General features: G+C 35.1%; 2 protein-coding genes, 1 long non-coding RNA gene and 1 other non-coding gene across 7 annotated transcripts in view; 1 reads left to right on the top strand and 3 right to left on the bottom strand.

Moving 5' to 3' along the window:
• Positions 1 to 18,510, top strand: LOC143223475 (uncharacterized). The gene is made up of 3 exons (XR_013012925.1): positions 1 to 175; positions 14,417 to 14,551; positions 16,357 to 18,510. It is a non-coding gene; the product is annotated as an uncharacterized LOC143223475 (long non-coding RNA).
• The window catches only part of LOC143223476 (zinc finger CCCH domain-containing protein 15 homolog), a 282,471-nt gene that overhangs the window by 189,221 nt on the left and 66,296 nt on the right, over positions 1 to 26,954 (bottom strand). The window lies entirely within an intron of this gene.
• The window catches only part of LOC143223474 (crustacean hyperglycemic hormone-like), a 20,931-nt gene continuing 4,144 nt past the window's right edge, over positions 10,168 to 26,954 (bottom strand). The window contains exons 2-3 of one of the 2 annotated variants that reach the window (XM_076451506.1): positions 13,348 to 13,568; positions 10,168 to 10,721 (exon numbers count right to left, since the gene is read on the bottom strand). In XM_076451506.1, the coding sequence (XP_076307621.1) occupies positions 10,613 to 10,721; positions 13,348 to 13,568 (330 nt within the window). In that variant the 3' untranslated portion in view covers positions 10,168 to 10,612. The remainder of the gene's footprint in view (positions 10,722 to 13,347; positions 13,569 to 26,954) is intronic. The other variant, XM_076451505.1, reaches the window with a different exon arrangement.
• Positions 19,609 to 19,681, bottom strand: TRNAK-CUU (transfer RNA lysine (anticodon CUU)). The gene has a single exon. It is a non-coding gene; the product is annotated as a tRNA-Lys (tRNA).

Below are 26,954 nucleotides of genomic sequence, written 5' to 3' on the forward strand. Positions count from 1 at the left end.
CCCTCAGAGTTTGCGTCCGAAATATAGTTTCTTATCGTATATTTAAGCAGTATGCCTAAAATGTGACTAGGCCTAAGTTGTTAGGCTGGGTTAGAAATGTATGTATCCTTTGATACTTCGGTTTCAAAGATCTCGGATTTTATTCAAGAAAAAGAGTTCGGTCAGTTCTATCAAGGTAAGTGACAGTATTTTAAGGATACATTGATTGTTTTGAATTTCACGCAAAGCTATTCGAGGGCTATCCGCACTAGCCGTCTCTAATTTTGTAGCGTAAGACTGGAGGAAAGGCAGCTAGTCATCACCACGCACCGCCAACACTTGGGCTACTTTTTTACCAACGAATAGTTAGATTGACCATCACATTATAACACCCCCACAGCTGAAAGGGCGAGCATGTTTGGTGTAACAAGGATTCGAACTCATGATTTTCAGATAACGAGTCGAGCACAGGAAAAAATTGTTCAATTTGCCCCTTCTGCTAGGCAAATTATATGTAACAAATTTCTAAACTCAACTTTCCTAAACGCCATGATAATCTTAAGGATGTTCCTGTGGCTCAGGCACTTGTTCGGGAGAAAGATCAGTCTCGACGCTATAAGAAGGATAAAGAACATACTTTGATCAATAATGTGCCAAGACAGGATAAATTCATTGGCACTTATACGTAGAAGATGGCTTATTTGAATCACTTGAATCCAAACTTATCATAAATGTTTTTGTTACAGAAGAGCTTGTAAGACAGTAGTTTAACTTGGTACAGGTGGCATCTGCTACTGCACTGGTGAGCATGCTATGTATGTGCCCGAGACATATGGGCGTGCGTGTGCGCGTGAATGCAGATTGCTGAATTATACTTAAACGTGGTTTCTTTCTGTCTAGACGCTTTGTTATCCAGTTGCAAATTTTGTTTGTATGAAAACATCACTTGAAAACATACAAGAAACATCTGATATTGTTCATTTAATGAGTATACAGTATTTCATATCTGTTACTATTACTTTCCTTTTGTCTTCAAAAGTATAAAAAAAAAAAACTTTTGAGATTTAGTTGATGTTTTGTTTTTACTCTAGTCATTAGTCGCATTCACAAAAGGCCCAGTATGAACACGTAGTTCTAGGCTTGTCTAACCCTTAATCCAATTCTGGTAGGAGCCAATACAGAATATATATAACTTTCTTTATCATAAACACAAACACTTCAACACAAGCTAAAGCATATAATTTTATTCAGCTCCATCAAAAATGATGCTGGATCAATCATTTACAACGTTATGGTCGATGATTCAGTACGTACCACACGATTAAAATAGTCGCAATAAGATATATATATGTAACTCTCTTTATCTTAACTTCACATACGCCAACACACATGTAAGCACTTTTGACACCACAGAGATTTAAAATTATATCAATTATTCCTAACTCTCCTTACATTCTAGCAAATTCACCTTAAATACACTAGTACATTAAAAGAATAGTAGTAGAAGTGGTTATAAACACATAGATTGTCCTACTGTTCTAGCTACTGTATTTTACAAGTGGATTATTTTGTAAATAGATCCCTTTAGCGATGGAACCTTCCATTTATTAAACGGTGGATGTGATGATGCACGCAGCTATTTGTAAATAGATCACTTTAACGATGGAACCTTTTATTTATTAAACTGTAGATGTGATGATGCACGCAGCTATTTGTAAATAGATCCCTTTAGCGATGGAACCTTCCATTTATTAAACGGTGGATGTGATGATGCACGCAGCTATTTGTAAATAGATCACTTTAGCGATGGAACCTTTTATTTATTAAACTGTAGATGTGATGATGCACGCAGCTATTTGTAAATAGATCCCTTTAGCGATGGAACCTTCCATTTATTAAACGGCAGATGTGATGATGCACGCAGCTATTTGTAAATAGATCCCTTTAGCGATGGAACCTTCCATTTATTAAACGGCAGATGTGATGATGCACGCAGCTATTTGTAAATAGATCCCTTTAACGATTAACCTTCCATTTATTAAACGGTATATGTGATGATGCACGCAGCTATCGTCACTAATATCTTCCTGATTACCTCTCAATCATTCAGTTTTTCTGAGCAGTTTTGTAGCTTACAATATATTGTATGTATTGTGTTACTTAATAAAAAAAAGACATTCCATACCATAGTTTCCCACTTTCGGGTATGTGCTAATTATTTTTACAGAAACTACAACTGAGATATTGATACGAACATTTAAGTTACTTCCCTCGCACCATTATAGAGTAGTGTGTTGTCTGTCGGCTGGTCAGTAGACAATAAAATGACGTCACATAAGAGACGCTTAACTTTGCCAATTTGTATTGTCGTGACGTCAGTGAATCACGATAATAATTCAGTGCTCTGTAAGGTACGAAAGAGCATGACATAAGAACTTCAAAAGCAGGAAATAAAAATATTTGTTACTCTTAATATTGGTTTTATTTACACTTGAAACAGACAACGTTCGGGGAACCCGCGAAAGTGTTTGTATTTGTAATTAAACACAAAGCTACACCACCGATATCGAAACACAGATTCTAGCATTGTAAGTTCCTAGATATGCCGCTATGCCACAGAAGGCTCTTGCGGAAATACATTTAGTCTGTATAGCTATTTTTCTCACAGTAAACATTTAACTTACATTAGTTTCAGGTTGTATTTCGTCATAATGTCGTAGTGTAAGATGAGTTGGCCCAAACTCTACTTCTGATATTAATATTATTAGTTTATTCTATCATCTCCAAATTATTGATTTATTTCTATACCGCTTACTGTTGGTGAAAAACGAAATATACTAAATACTTAACATTCCAGACTGTGAATATAAAGGTTTATGGTTCACGTTGTGTGACTTCAATTTACCTTTAACCCTTTGTGGTTGGATGTGTGTTAGAATAGTTGCCATTTCATTGTAGTCGCGTAAGAATTGAAAGAACGCTGTTGCTATTTATCTTTCCTCTGCTTATCAGTTAAAAAATTAATGATGGCTAGAGCATATAGCTATTTTGTATCTTGTTATAATATACAAAATAATCAAAACTAAAGATTACCTATTGCATCGTGTAATTTATTACCTTTATGTTTTGTCATTAATGTAAAGAAATGACCAAAAACAAAATGGGACGATATGATAAATTTTCTGGTGTAGGAAACCTCAAAGTGGGATTAATTATCATATTGACCGTTGTTTTATTAAATTTCTGTGTGTATTTCATATGTTATTACGGACCATTTTGGTGCGTAACTAGTTTACAAAGATGTGTCTTACGACTCCATCGGTAATTTTAATGTTAAACAGTTTATTAATATTTTTACATTGAGGTGATTATGATATCGATTTTGTGATTGGTTTGTTTGACCACTTACTGATTGAAGTATAGAATAACCGATGATTCCAGCTAGGACTAAAGACATCACTGGTCGCTGGCCCAGAGGGTGAGTGTCCCAAATGTATCTTGCGCAAATTACATGTTACATAGCATTTATATTTTAATTATTTTAAGTAATGGCTGCTTCTTGGGCTCGAAGCCCAGAATACGTCTGGTAGTTAGCGACCACCCTGGTTTAGAAATGTGCCAGGATGCTGATTGTAACTCACTTATTATGATGTTAGTAACAGCTTTATTTATTAACACTTGACTTTTAACATTGTTAAGTATTATAATTTATTTCGGACAGGTTTCCGATTTATTATGTACGTTACAACAGTGTCAACTAATCGGAACTTTGAATTTGAGCTTAGTAGTTAATTAAATGTTAATATGTATTAAATTTATGTTATTTGCCAACAAGATTGATACACACAATTTCCTCTTCTAACACAAATATATTTTAAAAACAATACAGTTTACAATAACGGTTATTACTAATAGTTATTACAAGTGATAGCTCATATACAACAGTTTTACAAACTTACAAATAGTACTAAGTTTTAAATCCGGTCTAAAACTGAATATTTTATCGACCCAGGTTCACGACAATCAAAGAAAATGTGAGTTAATATTGCCACACATCTTGCTTGAGTTAATTAGTTGGGTTGACCGCCGTAACGACTTCTTTCTTGGCTTGCCTCACACCTTTACGAGTTCACTTTTTCCGGCGAGGGAGATATTTAATGTCCTCGTAGAAATAATAACGTCCGAAGTAATTTACTGATGCTGAACGGTTTGTAATGTTCAAAGTGTATAACTTTCCTGGTCAAATTCTGTAGTTTTCCGATAAAGAGACGTTAATGACACTTATAGCTTCCTAGGCCTATAGCACACTGACTGTAGCTATCCCAAGAATATTATTATTTTTCTGTCTCTTGGCTGGCATTTTTTAAACAAATCACGTGAAACTCTACAATTTTCAACAATGTTTTAGCGCGTTTTCGGAAACAGATATTGTTGATTCTCACATTCAAGAATTATCTTTAAGTTCCGAGAGCAGGCGGGACTTGCGCAATACACAGTCAATAATATACGTCACATACAAAAAAGAAAACTAGAGAAATAAACGTAGACACTGAAATAAATTTACAATTGTAAATTCTTTACACAGTTATTAAAAAAAGAGGATAACATCTGTAAAGAATAAGGTTAAACATAACATTTATACAGTTACTCGAATTAAAATCAAATTATGATTACGTTTTAGTAGAAAAGATATTTTATTTGTCAATCGAGTTGATTAAAGAGTGCAAATAAAAACTCCAATTTTCCACTAAATTGGTGTCCACTGCATTAGAGTGAAAGCTTCTTCACAGTTTCAATTGCAAATCTCATTGGTTCCATCCTAGACGACTGCAAGTCCCACATAATTCTAGGGGTGGTTTTCCCAGATACTGAACATTAATTACATTGTACACGTTTACGTTTGCAATTAATAATCCTCTGATTATTATGAATGAATATGTTAGACTTAATATGTTCAAATTATTATTATTATACCAAAAAACTATGTTTTAAGGCTCCTTAAATGGCAACCATGCATACACACTAGGGGGCAAGATGCTTGTTTGGTGAAAAGAAGGCTTATTCTTTATGTTCTCCTGTATACATTTAAGGCTGCTGTTGCCCCTGTAAGCTGTTGTGACCAATAGAGTTAATATAGTTATTGCACCCGTAAGATGATAGAATGTAAACACTTAGATAATTTTGGCCACTATAGGATGATGCGACCAATATAATTAAAATAGCTTTTGACCTTGTAAGTTGATGTGAACTATACATTTAGAATAGTTTTTGCATTTGTAAGTTGGTGTGACTTATAACGCAAAGATAGATTTTGCCCCTGAAAGCTGACACGATATACAGTTAAGATAATATTTGCCTCTTAACCTGATGAATCTTGTACAGTTAAGATAGTTTTTTTCCCTGTAGGATGACGTAACCTTATACTTTTAACGTAGGTTTCGTTCCTAAAGGCGATGTGATGTATACACTTAGAGCTTGTTTGCCCTGTAAGTTGGTGCCACTTATCCAATTAAGCCAGTTTTTCTATGTAATCTGCCGCTAACTATACACCTCACCCCTATAAGCTTATGCAACCTACATGTTAAGATAGCCTTTTGACTTTATAATCTGACGATACATATACATTTAAGGTAATTTTGCCCCTATGAGTTGACTTGACCTACATGTTAAGTTAGTTTTGGCTTGGTAAGCTGACCTAATCTGTACAATTTAGATAGTATTCTACTGTTTAAGCTGAGGTGCCCTGTACAAATAAGATTGCTGCTGCCCCTGTAAGTTGATGTGACCTATGCAGCTAATTTAATGGGTTTTTATAACCAGATGAAAATGAAACGTTCTGTTCCATGTAAGGAAAACTTTCTACAGTACCTTTGAAACTGTGTGTATAACTTATGTTTTAATAATACTAAATTCATATCACTTCACTATTTCTATTCCTTTTTCCAAGTTTACGTTTTGTGTTAAGATTTCCTACACGTTTTTTTATTTCCTTTTTTATCAGAGTTATTTCTGTTTATGTCACATCTGTTTATATGATATTAAGGTATTCGTTTTTTTAAAAAAAAACATTTATACGGTTTGAAAAAAAATACAAACAAAAGTATGTTTTAAAAAATATAACAGTCGATAGTTAGGGTAGATAAAAGATATGTAGTACTGTATTCCATATTATACTTATATTGCATTACCTCATAATAGTAGTTCAGATTCTGTAGTCGTTGAAAAGGTTTGTCTATTTAATGTTAAGTACAAAGCTACATAGTTAATTATGAATGTTCTGCTCACCACTGGTATCGAAACCCGATTTGTAGAGTTAAAAGCCATCATACTTAACGCTGAGCCAGAGGGGTGCATATCGAAAACGAAGTGGTAACATAGTGTATAGATTCCATTGTAATTCGCCGAGATAATTAATCCAGGTGGTCCGAAAACATAAAAATTGAAGAACCGCTGGTAACAAGGCTTAGTAATAATAAGAATCTTGTTTAGCATTGCTAAAGTACAGTAAAACCTGTCTAAGTCGGAAACTGCATAGGGTGGAAACCTGTAAAAGCCGGAAATATCAGATATTTGCAGCATTATCTTAAGATTTCTCTTATAAAAGGCCCTCTATGTAGCGGAACCTGCGTAACGCGGACGGAAAGCTTTCACCTACCTCATCTATCAACAAGTAAGATTAGAGCCGAGTAAGTCGGAAAAAAATGTTTTTGTTTAAATATTAATTTCTTATTTAATTAATAATTTCTCTGACTATTAATAAATTATTGTTTAATCAATAATTTGTTTAAATATTAATAAATTCATGGACATTTGTTTATAGTAAGTATTGGTTAAATATATTCTGTTCTTTTTTTCTGCCGTCATTATTTTTGCAGTTAAATTAGGATCATGATTTGTAGAAATATATTTGTCTTTTAAATGCAAAATTCTACTCTTTAAATAATTCACACGAAAAAAAAATCCTATCTTCCCTAATTTTAAAATTTAGGGAAAATTTACTTAATACCCTCATTTAAAAAAAAAAAAAGCTACTAAATACCCTAATTTTTTTTTTTTAAAGGCTATTAAGTATTCATGTCATCTCCTAATGAATTTAGGGTTAGGGTTAGGGTCAATTTACTCGTCATTACAACCCGAAGGATATTGCAAATGCAGACGAAACAGCTTTCTTTCTCAGAGCTCTTCCCAATAAAACTTTGCAGATTAAGGAGAAAAGTGTTCCGGAGGTCGCTATTCGAAAGAACGATTGACTGTACTTTTCGTCGCATTTGCTGATAGAAAACTAGATAATCCATGGGTAATAGGAAGAAGTAAAAATCCGCGCTGCTTCAGGAATTTGAGGAAGAATCAACTTCCTGTGGAATGGAAAGCGAATAATAAAGCGAGGATGACAAGTGCTACATTCGAAGAATTTTTGAACATATTAAACAACAAAATGGAACAAGAAAATAGGAATATTGTACTTTTCCTCGATAACAGAACTTGTCACCTAAAAGTTCAACTTTCAAATGCTTAAGTAGTATTTCTACCTCCATGTACAACGTCAGTTCTACAGCCACTAGATAATGGAATTATACAGTGTATAAAATTGAAATACAGAAAATTGATACTTCAGCATATTATTGCAAACATGGACGACTGCAAGAGAACATCTGAAGTGACCATGAAAACTGACGTGTTAGATGCAATTGCATTTTTAAGTCATTCAGTCAAATGCATAATAAGTGCTTTCGAAACTGTGGATTTATTCTTGATAATGGCAGAGATTGTGCAGAAGTTATTCGTTATGATGATTGTAGTGAAATCCAAATTCTGATTGAGAAGATTGATGTATATCAGTGGTGCACTAATAACCTAATATTTTATCGATATAGTATATATAAAAGAGGTGTAGTTGTGAGACCTTGTTAGAGTGTACTTGTTTAAAATCTTATCAGTATCTTATATAAAGAAGTGTAATTGTGAAATATTGTTATAATGTGAATTCTATAACGTTATATATCAATATTGCATATAAAAGAAACGTAACTTTATGATATTGTTTGTATTGTGGATTCTAAGCTTTATTGTGAACCACTACAGTTCACGACCTTTTAAACGCTTTTCAAGAGGCGGGAACTCAATTATAATATTAGGTTGAGGAATAATTCGTGAGCGTTTTTAAATAATTTCATTCAAGCATTACATGCAAGACTATACAATACTTCAATGCATGAACACATTACACCCAAAACATTTATTATGATACTTTATTTCATGTAATACCTAGGTATATAGTATGCATTGTTTTAAACGAAATTGCAAGAAATTAAATGCGAAAAGCAGATGGTGTCGAAAATGCTCGATTTTGTCCACTTGACATTCCATTTAATGAGCTGAAAATGAAAGCAAAAATTAAAGACATATGAAAATCAAACACACCATCTATTAGAGCAAAAATTATCTACCAAATGACATGAAATATTTTGCGAAAGCGTTCATTTATGAATATATTTTTTTAACTTGAAAAAACGCTCACGAATTATTCCTCAACCCCTTCTAATTGTTGTGCGTTTTAAGTACGTTATATTATTTTTAATGTTAGTTTTATTAACAATGTTATTTATTTTATTATGAAGTTTGTCTGACATTGATGACTCAATATATGATTCTGAATTACCCTAAGCCTTATAAGATGTTATAAGGCCGAAAATACAGTTAAGGCTGATAAATCGATGCATTCTATTGATTATAAAGACATAATATTTCATTCAGTGATATTGTTTAATGAGTTAATTTTGAGTTTTCATCTGCGTAGATAATTTGTTTTGATCGGAAATTAGCATTAATATAACATTGAAATGAAACATAAATCTACGATTTTGTTATAGTGTGGACTTCACATTTAAATTACATGATCAATATAGTGTAAATACGTACTTTGATCTACTTATAGTACTGATGGTGTGTGTCAGTAGTGTTAAACAATGAAGTGTTGAAAAAAAAAAGAGACACTTTAACTTTTAAAACGGTTCTAATAGTAGGGTCGTCGCCAGATGGGGAGTCTAAGAGTAAGAATGAATACATTTTTGGTCCACAATCAAACATTAATTCCATGAGTTGCGAAAACTATTTTTAGGTTAAGAGTGAAACCAATATCCTTAGTACAACTATAACTTATTCAAAAGCACAAGTGCCAGCTCCTTGAGTATTGTGGGTGCACAAAATTTATTGATCCCAGTGCTGCTGAGCACCCTGAAGATATGCCAAACAACAAACATACCCTTCACCATCACCAACAGTAATATGGAAAAGTTATAGGTAATATAGAAACGCCCTAAACGGCCAGCGAGCCCCCTTTTCAATACAGATTAAATGGGCAAGTACCATACCATAATACATCGTACTAACATCTTTAATATTTTCATCTATGCTGGGGCAAATAAGTACTTTTTAGAAGGCTTTGGTTGTTTGTTCCCATCTACATATTTCCATTCAGTTCTATACGGCATATAAGGGTGTTTAAACTGAAAGTTTTAAGTGGCAGTATATTTACCTTATACGATATAATAATGTGCAAAATAATTATTAAAACAAAATTTACACAATTTTATCCACTCCCTCGCTAGTACAGCGGTAAGTCTACGGATTTACAACGCTAAAATAAGGGGTTCGATTCCCGTCGTTGGGCTCAGTAGATGGACCGATGTAGATTTGCTATATAAAACACACACACATATTTATATCTATATATATAACTTTTGATTAAGTTGTGACTAGAGTGTGTGTGTTTTTCCTTTTAGCAAAATTATATCACGCTATCTGTGGATCCCACCGAGGGAATCGAACCCCTAATTTTAGAGTTGTAAATCCGTAGACTTACCGCCGTACTAGCGGGGGGCTAAGTAGTAACTAGACAGTATGTAGTTTATTTATACAATTTGTGGGAATATCTGGTTCAAAACAACTTGTTCTTTATCAAGTTTCCGTTATGACACACTTATGGAGTTTTCACCGGTATTTACGTATCTAAAAAAATGTGAATTATAAATAACAACAAATACCTTTAAGAGAATCCTGACGTTGCCCTAGAATATGTAAATTATATACCTTAAATCTTCTGATGTTAAAAATGTACAATAGAGAAATCTGCGAAACAGTATGGGTGAAAGTAAAACAACATGTAGAAATGAAACTGGAAAAAGTTTTTATTTTACATAAAAATTTGTAACACTTCAATGAAAAGGAAACACTTGTACATTATAACACATTTTATATAAGCTTATGTGTGTGTGTAAACGATAAAATAACAATACATTTAAATAAATATTATAAACCATGAGCCCTTTATTTGAAGTAAAACAGAAAATAAACCGTAATTTTTCCTGCAAGAATAGTTGAAATTTAGACGGTATATAAGAGCAAACAACGAAGATAACACATCAACTTCCCTGATATTAGGTTTGGAACAGATTTACAAACGCTAGGGCAAAAATAAATAGTTAGGAAAAAAAAAACACGCTTTAGCTGTATGAGGTAAAATGTTTCATTAGATTATTTCTTCTCTCTGTCTCTTTACCTCATAAACCTATTTTCGAAACAAAAAGGAATGACTGGATTCTGGTTATGACGACGGAAGTACTAATATTTGACGTCACTTCCCGTACACGGTATCCACCATTTTGATAAGATTCTCTTCTTCCGAGTGCATGAGTAATGTCTCCACACAGTCAGCAAACATGCTGTTTTTAAAACAATTAGATCTGGAAAAATAAATGAAACAAAATATGAAGTATCGTATATTGATATTGTAGCTACCATTTAAATAACAGCATCTCACTTTTGGCTTCCATTTTTCAATTTTTTTTCCATTTTCACTTTTGGCTTTTTTTCTTCCGTAACCAACAAAAACTTACTTGTAATAGATAAAATATTTAGGAAGAAGTTCTATATATCTTACGTCAGTTACTTTTCACACTTAATTTTAAAAAAATGCGTAAAAGATTTACTCTACACTGTTCTTTATTTGAAGCTCAAATAAGTTCTGGAACTACATCTGTAATTAGTCAAAAAAGCTCAAATATCAATCATTATAAAAAGGAGTTGAAATTTATTAATTTTAGGACATAAACATGATGTCGCTGTCCTCATTGTTAAAAATATATAATGTTATGTTTTTGTATATTATGATTTCACCAAGTCAACCAATATGGATAAATATACCCATTGAAATTGGACGTATTACGATTATATTTTGTTTCGGAACTGAATAACTGATTGGAATTTTCAACCTGAACAGGTATTGAGCATGTGGTCTAAACGACCAGAACTCGGACATTTAGGACAGGTATAATCCTCACTAATTTGTGATGACAAGAAAACCCCTTGTATAGAAAATTATATATTTAAAAACGGCTGCTATGAATAGAGAAAGCACTAGTAGAGGAACAAACAACGTTTCGACCTCCTTCGGTCATCGTCAGGTTCACAAAGAAAGAAAAGGTTACTGACCGGTAGCTGACCACATGTTTGAAGGCGGTTGTGTAATTGAGTGTAGGAATATAGAGGGCGTGCTTAGATGTTGGATATATTTATTAATATAGGTTTTAAAGTGTTTCTTTGTATTGGTTTATTTTGGGCTTGAGTTGTTGTATACGTAAGGCTTCTTTAATTTTGCGTTTGTTTATGTTTGTTTCTTTATTTAGTATTTGGGTGTTTTATATGGTTATGTTGTGTTTATTTGATTTGCAGTGTTCGAAAACGTGTGAAGGTGACTTTTTGTGTTCTTTGAATCTGGCTATCATTTTTCTACTTGTTTCTTCGATATAGAAGTTGTCAAAGTTATCACATTGTATTTTATAAATAATGTTGGTGTTGTGTTTGTCAGTGTAGTTTTTACATAGTATAGACCTTAGTTTTGTGCCTGGTTTTTGAATAAATTTGGTATTAACTAGAATATCATATTTTGTTACTAGTTTTTGCCAACTGTTGGTTATTTTTCTGCTGATGTCGGGAATATATGGTATGCAGCCGTATATGGTTTCGTGCTTTTTTAATTCGTGGGTTATATTTACTTTTGTTAGTTGATTTTGCTTTTTGTTTAGGTGTGTGCGTATAATGTTTTCTACGGTTTGTGTAGGAAACTTGTTGATGCTGATGAAGTATTGTTTTGTCTTCTCTAATTCGTCGTTAATTTTATCTGGTGAGCATAGTTTTACGGCTGTCTTTATTTGATTTCATAGTATGTTAAGTTTTTGTTTTGTTTCATGTTTGGTACAGATATGTAGACGACACGATTGCGGGATTGACATCTGCAGAATGTACACTTAATTATTTCAATCACATTAACTCTATACATCCCAACATTAACAAAATCAAACATAGGGGCACTCAGTAGGGCGCATATCTGCCCCTCAGCGTTGATCATATTCGGACTTCAAAAATGTGACCGTATGTCTGTCGTTATAAATGGACACAAACCATGTTTGATAGGATAATAAGGAATATTATTATACATATGTACACCATGTTTAATCAATATCCGATCATTTATGACTGAGTTATAGAGCAAAAATAATGTGAAAATTCGGTCCCTATATTAAGAGGCAGGGATTTTTTTCGTGACCTTACTGTGACGTTGAACCTTCAAATATTAATCACATTTGAATCAAAGTCCAAATCCATTCAGCCGTTTCCGAGAAATCTTGCTGACAAACCCACATACACAAACACAGAAGTGAGACATAAGTTTGTGGTTTGGTTTGAATTTCGTACAGGTACACGAGGGCTATCTGCGCTAGCCATCCCTAATTTAGCAGTGTAAGACTAAAGGGAAGGCAGCTAGTCATCACATCCATCACCAACTTTTGATCTACTCTTTAACCAACAAACAGTGGGATTAATCGTCACATTATTACGCCCCCACGTGTGAAATGACGAGCATGTCTGAAGTGACGGGGATTCGAACCCATGACCCTCGGATTACGAGCCGAGTGCTTTTACCACCTGGCCATGGCGGGCCGAAACTCTTCGTATTCGACTGAAGGGATACTTTTGCTAACTTTTCCCGTCGCAAAGTTATGGGTCCGGCATGGCCAGGTGGTCTAGCACTCGACTCGTAATTCGAGGGTCGCAGGTTCAAATCCCCGTCACACCAAACATGCTCGCTCTTTCAGCTTTGGGGGCGTTATAATGTGACGGTCAATCCTACTATTCTTTGGTAGAAGAGTAGCCCAAGAGTTGGCGGTGGGTGGTGATGAGTAGCTGCCTTCCCTCTAGTCTTACACTGCTAAAATAGGGAAGGCTATCGGAGATAGCCCTCGTGTAACTCTGTGCGAAATTCAGAACAGCTTCTAACAGAAATATACTTGTTCACTAATTTTTATTTACCTGCATTCCAGATGAATGAAAGGATCACGGTAAACATGGTAACACTCTTCACATACACGACCTAAACGGGCAAACACGGCTTTGTTAAAATCTCCCATACATCCCAGGTCAGCAAAACTTCGTTTCAGAATAGACTTAGCTTTTATTGCTGATGTTACGGTCAACAATAGAACTACTAGAGTTACGTAATGGCTGAAGGAGCGATTCTGTTTTACCGCCATCTGGAGAAAAAAGAATAATGAATGATACTTTTAAATTTCATTTAAAGTCTACATAAATAAATAGTACCCACAACAGTTTCATTTTTATCAGAAAAACATAAAAGAGTCCTTTCGCGTAACTAGAAAACAAACAGACTATTTATGTTCTTCCTATCTTGTATATCGCAACGCGAATTTTAACGTTGTGAATTATGAAACTTCAAGTGAGCCACTGTGGGGCATTTCGTTGTAAGTAAAAATGTAGCATAACATTGCTTGTATTAATATATTCCGCTGGGACAGTGGTAAGTCTACGGATTTACAACGCTAAAATCAGGCGTTTGATTCCCCTCGATGAACACAGTAGACAGCACGATGTGACTTTGCTATGAGATGTACACGCTTTGTTTACGTTTTTCTCTGAACAAAAGCTGAATTGATACAAAGAATTACCCTATAAAAAGCAAAGGTTAAACAAGCCTAGAAGAAAATAACATAATAACTGTTGTTTTTCTAACAAATATTCCACCTTCAAAATAGTTAAACGTTTATGCTTTCGGAATTCAGTAGTATATTGGCATATTTTCTAACTGATGGACTCTAAACCTAATAGAGTCCACGGTCGATGTCACGTGTAAAAATATAACCTTCAGCATTATTTCTACGAAACTAGGGCAGCAAGCCAAGGACATTAGAAGTATACAATTCTCTGCCCGGGGGCGTCGCTAGGTGCTTAAAAGATTAGGAGCTCGGGCCTATAGGTGCGGTCCAAGCTACCACCTATGCGTTTTGTGTTCTGTTATTATCATTTGCTTTGTAATCATATGTATGTCAATTGTTCTTAATCTATGTAATTTCTTTCCCTACAGCTCTTCTTCCGGGCACGATCAGGGCCTACATTCGGCGCCCTGGCCGTGAAAGTGGGTTTTCTCGGGGTACTCCCGTTTCCCCCCACAGCAAAAGTTCCGTTTCATAGGATCTATAGATCCCAGCCCTGAAAAGAGGTACGTTATTTTGATTTCTAAATTTTAAATTAGTATCCAAATTTTTGAATATCCAAAATTTTTAAGTGTTTAATAGCTAATACATATAAGTCATGAGACCTAATCATGTCGGCGCACTGTGTTTGCATCTCTCGGCTCACTCCAAGTCAACATTCTTAAACATCATTCCTCGGACGCTTGTGGGTGTTCTGCTGAACCTTCCTCATCTTTCTTCGTCGTCTCTCTAGCCGGCAGGATCTCTTCTCAGCTTTTCCCGATTCCCCTCAATTAAATTCAACACACTATCAACTTCTAGGTCATTCGTGACCATCGCGTTGTACGAATAACTAACATGCCACTCCTGTACATATCACTCGCTCCGTAATCAGTTAACTAATTTATTCTTGCCTTGTGTGGGGTGAAGAGAAACAGTAGTTTCTGACCGCCCCTGGTTATTTTTCGTTCGACCAGAACGAAATAATAATTTAACCAAAATTCCTACCAAGATCTGTCTGTCTGCCTATAGGTGCGGGAATTTTTGGCGTTTCTTTATGATATCAATCATGGTTCTCTGTTTTGATTTGTCAACACACCAGTTGGGTTTCCGGAGTACTGTCAAATAAAATTGGGGCACAGGCCTCATGTGCCGGTGCCCAGCGATGCCTCTGGCTTTGCCATAAGAAGAGCGCCCCCTGAACCCCTACTATTGTCCAAAATATCGAATACCTATGGTAAACACAACTCTAGTGAACACGAACTCTAAACGAACATGCTAATAGCGAAACGATGAGGTCTGTTTTACCCAGTTTGTGCTCATGTTGTGTTGAAGATTTATATCATTAATGGCATCTGTATGCGAAGACTGCTGGTGTTAATTAGTACAGCAAATTATTCTATGAACTTACTCGTTTATAAACATTAGTTTTCATTATTGTTTGTTTGTGTTTTACTAACCGGCAGAATGGAAGAATCAATTTGATAATTATAGTGTTGCTGCGTGTAGTAAAATGAGATAACAACGCACTGAGAGGTCTTACGAAAGATTAATATAAACCAGTATTTAGACATCGGATGTTTAATGTATGGTTGATGTTAACACGAATTAAAAAGCCAAAAAAGGCCTAGTATTTGTGGTGTCCATTACTTGCCAACTATCGGTATTCGACACGACATCGTAAAATCTTTCATTATTTCAGAATTTTTGCGCAAAACTATACGAAGGGTTATCAACCCATAGCCACCCCTAATTTTGAATACAGATAATCAAAAACACCCACTCTCAACTCTCGTATAATAATTAAGTGAGGAGACTTAACGATACTGTGGCTGGCTACAACGTACTAATACATCAATAAAATACAGTGGGAAGAGCTAAAACATATTTTCTGAAAACAATTATCAAGATAGGAATGACGAATATGTTTTATAACTGGTACTTACTTACCTGTTATCACAAAAACTATCACACGTTGTTGTAAAACAAGTTTGTTTTCATTAGGCTTTTAATTCCACATCGAATAAATATGATGGAACTAAATAGCTTTAATAGAAATTTCAAGTATAACTTTTTCACGCTTCTAAACGTAATCCAGTCCAAACACAACTAGAGGGATAACCAGAGTTTGTTATTAACCATTACAGGAAAGCCACTAAGTTTTTAGAATAATTAGGTTACCGAGTGGATGCTACTTTACCTTCTAGGTCTAAAATTCACTTTCATATTGTTGACTTAGCTCTAGGAAAGTAGGGTATCTATCAGTATATCTTATTTCTCTATCTTCATATATTTACATTGTGCAAAGAATTTTTTGTGTATTTTCTTATAGCAAAGCCACATCGGGCTATGTGCTGAGCCCACCGAGAGGAATCGAACCCCTGATTTTAGCGTTGTGAATCCGAAGACATACCGCTGTACTAGCGGGGGGCTTGTGCAAAGAAAGTCAACGTGAGAAGAATGATATTATGCAAGAAAAATCAACGTGAGAAGAATGATATTGTGCAAGGAAAGTCAACGTGAGAAGAATGATATTATGCAAGGAAAATTAACGTGAGAAGAATGATATTGTGCAAGGAAAATCAACGTGAGAAGAATGATATTATGCAAGGAAAATCAACGTGAGAAGAATGATACTGTGCAAGGAAAGTCAACTTAAGAAGAATGATATTATGCAAGGAAAATCAACGTGAGAAGAATGATATTATGCAAGGAAAATCAACGTGAAAAGAATGATATTATGCAAGGAAAATCAACGTGAGAAGAATGATATTGTGCAAGGAAAATCAACGTGAGAAGAATGATATCATGCAAGGAAAATCAACGTGAGAAGAATGATATTATGCAAGGAAAATCAACGTGAGAAGAATGATACTGTGCAAGGAAAGTCAACGTGAGAAGAATGATATTATGGAAGGAAAATCAACGTGAGAAGAATGATATTATGCAAGGAAAATCAACGTGAAAAGAATGATTTAACGTGAATATTATAACTTCCATTTCTTTTTCGCCATCACACAAAAAAATATCATAATTTTCGTTATTTATTATTTACAGGGTCGTAGTCGTATTTTTATAAAGCCTATTGTCACGTGGTTTCATCCTGAATACAGGTACACCACCGACTTTCTGGCACCCTTGGTTTCAGATCCTTGCCAGATTATCCGTTTCGCCGGGCCAACAGAGATCACACAATAATGATAATTTAGCAATACACTTATGACCCATTAATTATACACTCTTCACGTATCTCTAAAGCACCATGGACTACAATAAACTTAAATAAAACAAATATTAAATGTAAATGTCGCGTGTTTATTCGTACACTATAAATTATGTTGTTTTGAATTAAGCACAAAGCTACACAATGGGCTATCTGTGCTCTGCCCGCCATGGGTATCGAAACCCGGTTTTTAGCGTTGTAAGTTCGCAGACATATCTTTGAGCCACTGGGAAGCCAGTATAAATGAAAAAGGTTTTTTAATTGCTGTACGTACAAAGAATGTTGCAGTAGTACTGTTTCCAAAGTGGCATATTTTAGAATTACACTGGAATTGTAGAGCTAATCACAAAGGCCTTGAAGTTGAGGGCTGTCAGGATTACACTATGTTTTATAGTTGATTGTTGCGTCATGAATTTGTGATGTTGCAGGGGAACATCCGGGGCACTTGAAGTTGAAGCCACAAAATTATAAGTTGTAAGCCTACTGCTCTTACACACATTCTTCTTCGCTGCATTTTTAAACATTTCATCCAAGCGAAGTTGTTTTATGTTCTTCTAGCTTTCTGTGTGCAAGTTATCATACAGCAAATGAAGAGTCATTAGCTATTGTTCCGTCATGAAGGTATGTTGCCCTAGCCCACTGATTAATTCATTCGTCAACTCAATTAATTTGTCCATAGTAATAAGTCTTTCAGCGACATCTGTTTTATCTTCATCACTTTCGTTGTTTTTACCAGGATTCAGAACAATATCCATAACTTCTGAGTCAGTACAGTGATGAACAACAGGTGTTTCTTTGTCGACATTCATCCAGACTTTCTTCATTAAGTTTACTTGCTATTATACTCTTGGCAGCAGGTCCCGTAACACTTTGTGCGTACTCAGGCAACTCATGAACAACTTATTTCTTTCTTCTTTGATACATTATCCTGTAAAGTCAGTAAGAGGCCCACCCTGAAAGAGTGCGTGCCACATGCAGTGCCATCTGTGGTCGCTCAATGAACTAGTCTTGCGGTAGCGGGAATTTCAAGTGCGCTCTAGTAATTTTGTTCAGATTAAAGTTAAATATATATGGAAAAAAAATTAAATGAAAAAAAAATTCTTGTTCGTCCATGCATGGACTGAGCCCTGAAATGGACCTGAGTATGATGTTATACTTTTACTCTGGCCCAAAGCTTTAAAAAAAACCCAAAAAAAACCTAAAGACAGACGCTATAATCGTTCGGGAGGGAGGAAGAGGTCAAATGTACCTGACCCTCCTGGGTATTTAACAACATCAATACCCAAATACCCACACAGTCAAACTCAGATTAAAGTATCTTGTACACATATATGAATGATGTAAGTATAGAATAAAAGTAAATATTCCGAAAACCAAGTAACACTATTCAACAGATTAAATAAACTAAAAAAAGACCCACCAAAGTTATACATGAACAGACCACTTTTACAGACTGCTAGTAGCGCAGATAGCCATCGAGCATCTTTGCACGAAATTAGAAAAGAAAAGAAAAAGACTGCTACCTCGGCCAAATTTTTAGGATCAACTTACGATACCAAATTAACGTGGATACATCATACTAACAATATCCTGACTAGAATCTTGGAAAGAGCAAATCATGCAAGAAGCCTTCGGGTAAATATCTAGGTACATCAACTAATAATATAATAAAAATCTATAAAACATACATTAGACCCATTATATAATACGCATGTCCAGCCTGGATAAACATAACACAAAAACAATTACACAAACTACCAAAATACAAAATTCGCAAACGCAAATTAACATGGCAGGGTTTAGTTTAGAGAGAAATCAGAAGAATTCTCTCTCCAACTGGGGTGTTCAGGAACGTTGTGGTTCCTCTTCGTCCCCTTTCGTGGAAGGTTATTGAATTCAGCTGGTTTTTTTTTACTCTTTTTTAGGTGAAGGAGTGGAGTTGGTCATAATTAATATTATTCATGAACAAGGCAAAGGTAGCACCGGAGAAAAACAGCCAGAACTCGTCCCGATAGGCAGCTGTCATAGTAAATGTGAACACAAACGACCTGATTCAGAGCATGGCAATAAAGTTGCCTTGGCTGGGATCTAAAGATCCAATGCCTAAGTTTTTTGTTGTGGGGGGAAACGGGAGCGCCCCGAGAAAAACCCACTTTCACAGGATAGGCGCCGAAAGTTTTACCTGTTTATAACAAGTCTCAAACACTTCTCAATTATTGACTTCATCAAATACGTTCTTCAGAGACTTCTCTCTTAATATCGTACATCGCCAAATACGTCAAGGAGCATATGCCACTGCACATTTTCGGAGTGGAAGAAAAATTTTATTGTTTGACAAAGCACGCAGAAACTAAACTACGCCGCCCGACGTGGGGATCGAACCCACGACCCTGAGATTAAGAGTCTCATGCTCTACCGACTGAGCTAGTCGGGCTTTTTGTAGTTTTGTCTCTTTTTTCAAAATTCTTTATTATCACTTCTTTTTCTTCTCATTTTCAACACCTCAGCTTATAAAGTTCCCCGCAGTACTTCGTTCACATTTATGCACAAGTATACAAACTTAGACACAGTATCCGATAGACTTTTGATAATGCACTAAATTATTTCAATAAAAATTGGCATAAAATGATTTATTGTGTGAACTCGACAGATACCATGTACATGATGAAAATAGTCCTAAGTACCTCTCTCCAATGAATATATATTTAAGAAATATAAATCAAGCTGGTCACCACGCACTAGACGTTTAGAATTAGTATAATATTCATAGTTTTTGTTAAATATATATATATAAATAGATTTAAAAGGAATAACAATAAGGAAAAATGTATAAAAGAAGAAAGTAAAAATAAAATAAATAAGTTAAAAAAGACAACTCAAGACAACATATGGACATTGTCCTGAGAAGGGCTATAGTACTGTGGGTTACTCTGGCCCTAAAGCACTACAACTACAACATAGTAGTAACTGAAATGTAAGCCAGGGATGGAGGAAGAGGTATTTTGCACCTGACCCTCCTGGGTATCTAAAATTCAGCATACCCAAACACCCACAAGGAAGCGAGCGAACCAGATTAGAGGAGGTACCGGAATATCAGTTGCTAGAAAATCGGTAGTGTAACTGTATTTATTTAAAACATTTTTCAAAGATTTATAATTTTGTCAGGCAATCAGATCTCTACGGTTTCGAAGGATTGTTTTAGCTATTAAAGTAAATTTACAACATTTTAAGTTAAAGAGTTCAATTTTATGAACTTAGTTCTCGTGATCTTAATTGATACCTCACATCACATATATCAGCTTCCTATGTACAAAGAGTAAATATTAATTTAATCAGATGAAAGATAAAGAATTCGATGTTCGGTAGCTTATCTGTAGTGTTTCTTTTTGTCTTGAACAAGTTCGTATTTAAAATAACTATTCACACAAAGAAACCTGCAGAAAGCTATGAAAAAAATTATAAATTCTTATAGAAAATGGTTATGTTGAACATTTGCCACATTCTTAAATAAAAAACTTCAAAAACAAAAGCATACGGAACTAAGTACAAAAGTAACACGTTACCAAACAGTTTTCCAATTAAAATAAGCAAGAAAATACGAGAATGTTTGAAAGAACAATTAGCTTTTAGATAAATCTGCTAGAAAGAATGTAAGCTGAGCAGAGAAGGAAAAATGAGATACACATGGGGCTAAATCTCAAATTAGATTAATGGACGGCATTAACTTTCTGGAACCCAACGATATTTCGGGGAGAAGGAGGGCTTTTAGCCTCTCTGCTTGCACTTGTCCTGAGCTGGCAAACGATGTCTATAAAAAAAAAACCCAACAAAAAACAAAAAAAGCCCACATTATAAGAAGCCTGAACTGTCCTGTAAAGTGTAACAGATTTACTGTTATACATTTATTTTAATACCTACGTTTGTTTCAGTATAGTTTTTCAATGCATGTGACATATATTGTTGGCTGTGTATTACGCAAGTCCCGCCTGTTTTTTGAATTTGTAGATTTTCGAGAGCAGGAATCAACAACGTGTGGCTTACGTGTTTTTTGAACATTGTTCTGGCCCGGCATGGCCTAGCGCGCAAGGCGTGCGACTCGTAATCCGAGGGTCGCGGGTTCGCGCCCGCGTCGCGCTAAACATGCTCGCCCTCCCAGCCGTGGGGGTGTATAATGTGACGGTCAATCCCACTATTCGTTGGTAAAGAGTAGCCCAAGAGTTGGCGGTGGGTGGTGATGACTAGCTGCCTTCCCTCTAGTCTTACATTGCTAAATTAGGGACGGCTAGCACAGATAGCCCTCGAGTAGCTTTGTGCGAAATTTCCAAACAAACAAACAAACTTGAACATTGTTGAACGTTCGAGAATCTCGCGTGATTGGTATATAAAACTGACGCACCAAGACAAGAGACTATTATTATTATTGGTTAGCTACAGTCTGTATACTATAAGCCTTGGAAGCTATAACTGTGGTTTACGCTTATTAATCAGAAACTACAGAATTTGACAAGGAACGGCTACATATTTCGAACATTATAAATCATTTAATTTCAATGAATTAACTTCAGACATTAGTATTTCTTAGAGGATATTAGATATTGTTGTTGGTGAAAGCTTATGGGTTCTTCAAGCTAGCTAGCCGTTAAGAGAAATGTACAAATGTATCAACAAAGCATTAATTTGCTCTCCGTGGACGTCGATAAAATATTCAGTTCCAGATCAGATATAACTCAGTATTATTTGTAAAACTATTGTATATAAACTAACATTTGTAATAACCGTTATTATAAATCGTATTTTTTTTGTATATTAAAATATATTTATGTTGAAAAAAATTGTGTATCGATACTGTTGCCAAATATCATAACTTTAACAATTATCAATATTTAATTAATTTCTAAATTTAATTTTCCGGCTATTTGAAATCGTAATACGTAACATGATAAATCTGAGACTCGTTTTGGAGAAAATATGATACTCGACATAATAAAATGGGGGCTCGTCTGGGATGAAGTATATAATACCTAACAACAGGAACAAGAAAAAACGCTGATCAAATGGGAAAACAGAAAAGATGTTGTATGGAATTCTATTCCAATTCAAACATGGCTTGCAATTTGTAGTATTTGCGACTGCGATAATCGCTAAAAAAGAAGAACAAGAGCGGAAATACAATGAAGCTACTTATATCCATTGGAGATAATGTAACAAATGTACACCTTCATCTTGCCGTATGAAGTTACGCTTGTTTTTATTTGTTTGTTTTGAATTTCGCGCAAAGCTACACGAAGGCTATTTGCGCTGGTCGTCCCTAATTTAGCAGTGTAAGACTAGAGGAAAAGGCAGCTAGTCAACACCACCCACAGTCAATTCTTTGGCTACTCTTTTACCAACGAATAGTTGGATTGACCATCACATATAGTGCCACCACGCCTGAAAGAGCGACCATGTTTAATGCGACGGGGATTCGAACCCGCGACCCTCAGACTACGAGTCGAATGCCTTAACCACCTAGCCATGCCAGGCCATGAAGCTCTGCACTTGTACCCATGTTGTTATTTTGTATAGTATATCCATGTGTATATGAAAGTACACCTACTTGTGCTTCTAAGTCTGCCAATACTGTTCTCACACTTTACTATTTACATAAATGTTGTGTAAATTCTATTCGGTCTTTATTTAATAGCATGACTTGCTCTCATTCGGATTTTGACATCACACGAAGAAATGTTTATTTTTATTTACTATTCCGCTTTTAGTTTTCACACTTTCAGTAAGAGGTGCATCTGCTGGGGGGAGTTCAAAGTCTCAATATCATCTTATCAATGACAACTATACTATAGAATAGTTTTATGTACAAAGCATGCGCCACAACTGCCCCAAATAAATATTTAGTACCAAAATGTAAGAAATAAACTACTACACCTTCTCTCTCTCTCTCTCTCTTGATATAAGGCGTCTTTATTTTTTAAAAATCTACATCTGATACAACTATACACTATAATGTGGGGGAAATATATTGCACCTTATAAATTACATATTCACTAATTAACAATAAATCATTCTTGATTATTCATGTGGGTATCAACAATTTTACTAATAAAGCAGAGAACAACGTTTCGACCTTCTTGGGTCATCAAAATGGAAATGCTATAGTGTTAATACCTATACCAGCAGTCCTGAGATACATATATACTTGATGATTAGTTGAGTTATTACGCTAACGTCACTACTTTTTTGGCATTAAACAAAATAATGTTGTGTGTAGCAGATGAAAAATTTATTTAAAATTCTATTGCTACACGCTTATGATTTTAAGTGCATAATAGAATAATTAAGAAGAAAGTGAAAAAAAAGCATGCGTAATCTAATGTGATTTTAGCACTAATAACAATGTTGTTGGTTTGATTGATTAACCGTGTTTCGAAGTTTAAAAGCATAACGTTAAATGTTTTGACTTTCATCATACCATCTTATGATGAATTCTGACACTGAAAAAGATACACTGTTGGCCAAAATCTTAAGACCAATGAACATAAAGAAAAAATATGCATTTTGCGTTGTTACACTCAACCACTTATTTGAATAGAACTTCGAAAGATGAAAATAAGAAAAGGGAAAATAAAAATCTTTTTTAACATTTAATTAGAAAAATGTGAACACTATGAAATTAGTTTAAATACTAGCTGGAAAAAAGTTTAAGACCATACCAAAAAGAAGTCCTAAACAGGGTAGGAAAGGCCCAACAAGAGGTCTCAGTAATGAGTTGCACGGCCGTCATTGCGAATAACTCACAACATTCGCTTTGGCATGGTCGATCTAAGCGTTTACAGAAGGCTGGCTGGAATGCTATTCCAAATGGTGAAGATGGATGGCTTCACGAAGATCATGCACTGTTTGGAATTGACATCCATTTCTATAGACTTCCCTTGCCATCCACCCCCAAACATTTTCAATGGGGTTCAGTTCGTGCAAACACGCTGGATGGTCCAAAAGAATCACGTTATTCGCCATGAAAAAGTCTTTTGTCCTGCTGAAAGATCCAGTCATTTCTACACAAGCGAGGGCTTTCAGTCAATAAGGATGCTCACTCCAACATGCCAATGTAGCCAGCTGCTGTTTGACGCCTCTGTATAACCTAAAGCTCCATTGTTCCATGAAAGGAGAAAATACCCCAGAACATGATGGAACCTCCTCCACTGTGTCGTGTAGAAAATGTCTCCGGTGGGATATCCTTATCGTGCCAGTAATGTTGGAAGCCATCTGGACCATCCAGGTTACATTTTTTCTCATCAGAGAACAAAACCGTCTTCCACTTTTTTACGTCCCATGTTTCGTGCTTCTCAACAAAGTTTAACCAAGCTGTTTCGTGGTGTGGAAGGAGGCGTGGCCTTTGAAGACGTTTACGGTTTTTAAAGCCTTTCTCTCGTAGATGCCGTCTTATTGTTCTTGAACTGCATTCTGAGTCCGTAAGGGCCTTAATCTGTTTCGACGATCGGCTGGTGTCTTGCTGGACAACTCGTCGAATCCTCCTGCTCAACGCCGGCGAAATGTTCTTGGGCCGACCACTGGAAATTCTCATTCCGTATCCCTCAGAGTCTTTCAAGAAATTTGCAACAGCAGTTTTACTACGCCCAATCTCACCAGTGATGTTACGTTGAGAGAGACCTTGCTTTTGCAGCTCGACAATTCTGCCATGCTCAAACTCTGTCAACTTTTTACCCCTTGCCATGTTTTTACCCAATGTAACACAGGAGATGTCAGTGGGAGATGTTGACAACGCTAATGCTTGAACACAAATGACTAACTTTCGTTACGTGTTTGCCTATTAACGCTTCGTTTTAGTATGATCTTAAACTTTTGACCAGCTAGTGTTCAGGCTAATTTCATAGTGTTCACAATTTCCCTATTAAATGCTAAAAAACTTTTTTATTTTTATTTTCCCTTTTCTTATTGTCATCTTTCGAAGCTCTACTCAAATAAGTGGTTGAGTCTAATAACGCAAAATGCATATGTTTTCTTTATGTTCATTGGTCTTAAGATTTTGGCCAACAGTGTATATTGAGTAACGACATGTGGCACAGAAAAAGTATATTTATGTTTCATTTGGTACTTGTTTGATAAGGTGACCTCCACCTTCCTCCTCAACTATTGGTTTGGTTTTTGATGAAACCCACATTAATTCTTCAGTAAAACACAGTCTTGTAGCTAGGAGAACTTGTTCTCACATCATGCAATCACTGAATGCTTGTAGCAATAGTTCATTCGCACACGTGAGACCCTTTTGAGACCAGGTACGTGAATGTCTGACGCAGAGTTTTCAGATATAAATTTATTTCTTTTCTTTTTTTTGTTCATTGTCAACATAACGTTTTGTTCATATAATCAGTCCCATAAATATTAATTGAGAATATGTCGCCTAATCTTATTTTTAAGTAAATAAACACTTGTAAAATGAAATAATATCTGGCTACCGATTTGTTCAATTTTAGGTGGCCATAGATTACATAAAGAGTTTACCAAAATTCGTGGTGCGAGGTAGTTAGGCCTAATAGGTATGATAATGTTTTTCAGTGTTCTTGATGATTCATTTTTGTTAAGATTTTTGCGAAAATAATCTTTACATTTATTTTGAACTCTGTTTGACAAGATGGAGATGTTTGTTTATTTATGTAAGAATGTTGTATATGTGTTTCTAGCCCCTTTGTATATTGTAGTGATTGTTCAATTTTGTATTTGTAGCCTGTTTCCGTATGATTTGGCTACTTTTAACCATGCTGTACAGGAATGCTCTGTTCCTGGGCGTATGTAGTTATTTTTCTTTTTAATTTTGGGAATGTTTTCTGGTGATTATGCATATAGAAAACATAAACAGATGTAGACAGAGAAAATTTGTTAAACGATGAAGTACGTTTAATTCTTTGAGTGCGGAATTTTTGCGAGGCGTACACTATACAAAGCAAACTGTGCGAATCAGCAATCATTGGATTAAAATGTTATTTTTACGCATCTGTTTTACAATTTATAATTGATTAATTAAGAGGAATGTCACAATTAATGCATCTATTGTCTGTTGTAAAATTAATGTCGATCAATTAAAACTCATAGTTAAACCTAAATTCTTCCATTAACTCAACACCAGAAAATGACAGAAAAAAATGTAAATGATAAAAAAACTTAAAAGTGGCATGGAATTATAAGAATATTAATCATTTTTGTAAGTCATTTTCTCTCCTAATTAGGTAATGGACGTTGACCATTCTGGAACGGTTTGAATCTCAACGTACAAGAGACACTGTTGTAACGGGTGTCATCGCTATCTGAGATTGATTTTATTCTGTTCGTTGAGAATGACACAGTCTAACAGCGGCAGACTGAACCTTATTTTTGCGTATGCTTGACGTTTCTTGTTGGTTGTAACATAATTCTAGGGCACTTATTATGTGTCTAAAGGGCAAACCTCGCCATTTTTAGGGTTTTTAGATATTCACGATGACGACTAACATAATTGCCAAGACTGAAAAATTGCAATATTTCGGATGATATAGTGATAGAGTACCAACATTGACGTCTACATCTTGGCTTATGGAGTTTTAGAACCTGAGTGAGAAAATTAAAAGTGCTATGTTGTTTGTATTGTAATTAAAAAAAGAATATTTTAATTACTAAGGTGACTTTCGAGAAATTCTTGAACCTATTCGTCTCCTAAT

Source organism: Tachypleus tridentatus, chromosome 8 (assembly GCF_004210375.1).
Source record: "Tachypleus tridentatus isolate NWPU-2018 chromosome 8, ASM421037v1, whole genome shotgun sequence".
In the NCBI taxonomy this organism is placed as follows: Eukaryota; Metazoa; Arthropoda; class Merostomata; order Xiphosura; family Limulidae; genus Tachypleus; species Tachypleus tridentatus.